The 2567-nt window shown below is 53.8% G+C and overlaps 1 protein-coding gene across 1 annotated transcript; it reads left to right on the plus strand.

The window, feature by feature from the left end:
- CDV56_106639 (SAM and PH domain-containing protein) lies at window positions 1–2567 on the plus strand (the record flags this gene model as incomplete). Its single annotated transcript, XM_026760258.1, has 3 exons — window positions 1–3; window positions 63–257; window positions 321–2567. The coding sequence occupies 3 exons, from the start codon at window positions 1–3 to the stop codon at window positions 2565–2567; spliced, it is 2445 nt and encodes an 814-aa protein (XP_026613252.1).

Genomic DNA, 2567 nt, shown 5'->3' on the forward strand with positions numbered 1-2567 from the left:
ATGGTATGCCTTCATTGACATTTTGGAAGATATACGAGAGCATTGGCTAATTACACTCCTAGGCCACAAAAACTGCGACTCAAGCAACTCAAGCAACTCTTCAGTTGCTTCGAACTCATGATAAACTACCTTATCTACATTCCCAATCGCCATACCCTCGGTCTCTTTCAGACACAACTGAGATTCTTGACACGGATTTTGAGTCTGACTCCTACGAGGACTACTCCTTTGGTTCAGGACACAGAAGCTCCGGATCTGTAAGTATTTCACGATAAGCCAGTTGCCTGTGGTAAGATTGACTAATGCGATTGATCAATCAGCTTACCGGCAGTGTAACGACAGCCTCCACCCCAGATGATATCAAGACCCCCGACTCCACGGGTCTTACAGGCTTCCATTTCCATATCGATGAGAACCCAGTGGCTGGTCCTATAGGACCACATCTTTTCAGACTTTCAACTGATTCCTCGCCTTTGAAAGAGCAGTCTGTGGAAGTCGAGCTGATTGTGGAAGATACCCCGCTCAGCGCCACGACTCCCCTCTACAGCTCCGCCTCCAAGCTGGAACCCGAGAGACGAGACACTCCAGTCCCACTGAATCCCAAGAAGCAGACGAAAAGTGAAACGCGGACGGAGACGGTCACGTCAAACAACCGTACCTCGGAGCCTTCAAACACCAATGTCGCCAGCTGGTCGCCTCAGGATGTCGTCATGTGGATGCTCCAGCTGGGTTTCGAGGACAGCATCGTCGAAAAGTTCTTCATCAACGACATCTCTGGTGCAATCCTTCTTGATCTCCAGGCCGACGACCTCAAGGAACTTGACATCCAGTCTTTCGGAAAGCGGCACCGTCTGATGAGCTCCATCCGACAGCTCAGAAACAGTGCATCGCTCCCTGTCAATGACGTACAGGCCACATGGGATCCTTCATCCCGCGAGGGCACCTCGACACCTCAAACCACTGCCGCAGACGTTGGTACCAATTGCTGTACAAGCCCCATCACTGACGAAGAGAGACCGGGCTCCAGAAACAAGCAGCACAAGCAGCGTCGTCGCCACAAGCGCCGGCAAGGATCCGATATTGTGCCTGAGGACTCAGTCTCCATTGTCGCAATCGAACAACTGTTGCCGCGAATGCACACCTGTTCTAAGGGAGAGAACTGTCGCAAATGGCAGAAGCAACAGGCCAAACTGGCTCGCTTAGCCAAGGGTCTCCCAATCGAGTCCCTCGGTGGCTCTGTCATAGTTACCGGCGATCCAGGCAACGCTGCTACTGCACAGGCCCTAGCGAAGACTCCCAAGTCAGATGTGACCCCCTCTGTTATTGCCTCGTCCGATGTTCTAGGACCAAACCAGGGCCCCGAATTTCAGCTTTCCAAGGAGAAGCTCAGTGATGTGCGGCCCAGAGATCCCCAGGAGAACGTGCGCAACTTCCTGAATTTCCAGCGCTTGAGCAGACTTCAGCCAGTGAATGATCCTGCCACTCCACCCAGGGAGTTCTTCCCCTCCCCCGAGTCGGATTCGCCTAATTCCGCGAAGGTGAATGCCAGTCTCGCCGAGAATCTTCGTCATCTCCCTAAGCTTCGGATTCCCAGCACTCACAACTCATTGGCAAGCTTGACTCTGTCCCCCAACTACTCAGCCCAGCGTACCATTACTCCCTCCGTTCTGCGGAAAAAGCAGCCGTTTGGTCTACCCAACACTCAAAAGTCGCCCAATCCATATTCCTCTATAGCTTCTCCCTCTGACTACTACCGGCAAGATCCTCACTATGGACAAACTACGCCATTTTCCGAGGTGGATGTCCCTGTTACGGCTATCCCATTGGGTCCAGTTGCTCGGAACTGCTCACAGTCAGTTCCGCCGAACATGCGCTTTGGAAACCAAGGATACGACATTCCCGATCCTATTGCCCGGCCGGCGTCCACCAAGGCCGACAATCATCGCAGGCAGCCTTCTCACCAGAACAGCTCTGCACTTTGCCCTCTGGACGAAGTCGAGGCTCTCGGGCCTATTGATACCCCCGAGGATCTGGATCGAACCCCCAGAGCTGCCCACTGCAAGACTCCCTTCAGCCCCGGTGGTCACCACGCCAATGATATCATTCACAGTGGTTGGATGAAGAAACGCAAGACGACCCGCCTCCTGCGTCACGAGTGGGAGGATCACCATTTCACCTTGCGGGGCACTCAGCTAGCCATGTACTCAGACGAGGACGCTTCTCGACGGGACTCGAAGGCTCTCGAGTATATTGACGTGGATGACTATGCCGTTGCGTGTTCATCTCTCGCTTCCACATCCAAGTTGACCGCCGCTTTCAAGAAGACAGTCTTAAAGCGCAAGGACAACACCCAAGGCGAAGCGGCCTTTGCTTTCTCTCTGATCCCTTCGCCCAATGGCAGCACTGACCGCAAGAACATCTTCACCCAGGGTACCAAGGCGCATCACTTTGCCGTGAAGACCCGAGATGAGCGCATTGACTGGATGAGGGAGCTGATGCTCGCCAAGGCACTCCGACGAGGTCGTGAGAGTGGAGCTACCGTTAATCTGAACGGTGCTCCCCTTTAA

Source organism: Aspergillus thermomutatus, assembly GCF_002237265.1.
Source record: "Aspergillus thermomutatus strain HMR AF 39 chromosome Unknown NODE_135, whole genome shotgun sequence".
Lineage (NCBI taxonomy): Eukaryota > Fungi > Ascomycota > Eurotiomycetes > Eurotiales > Aspergillaceae > Aspergillus > Aspergillus thermomutatus.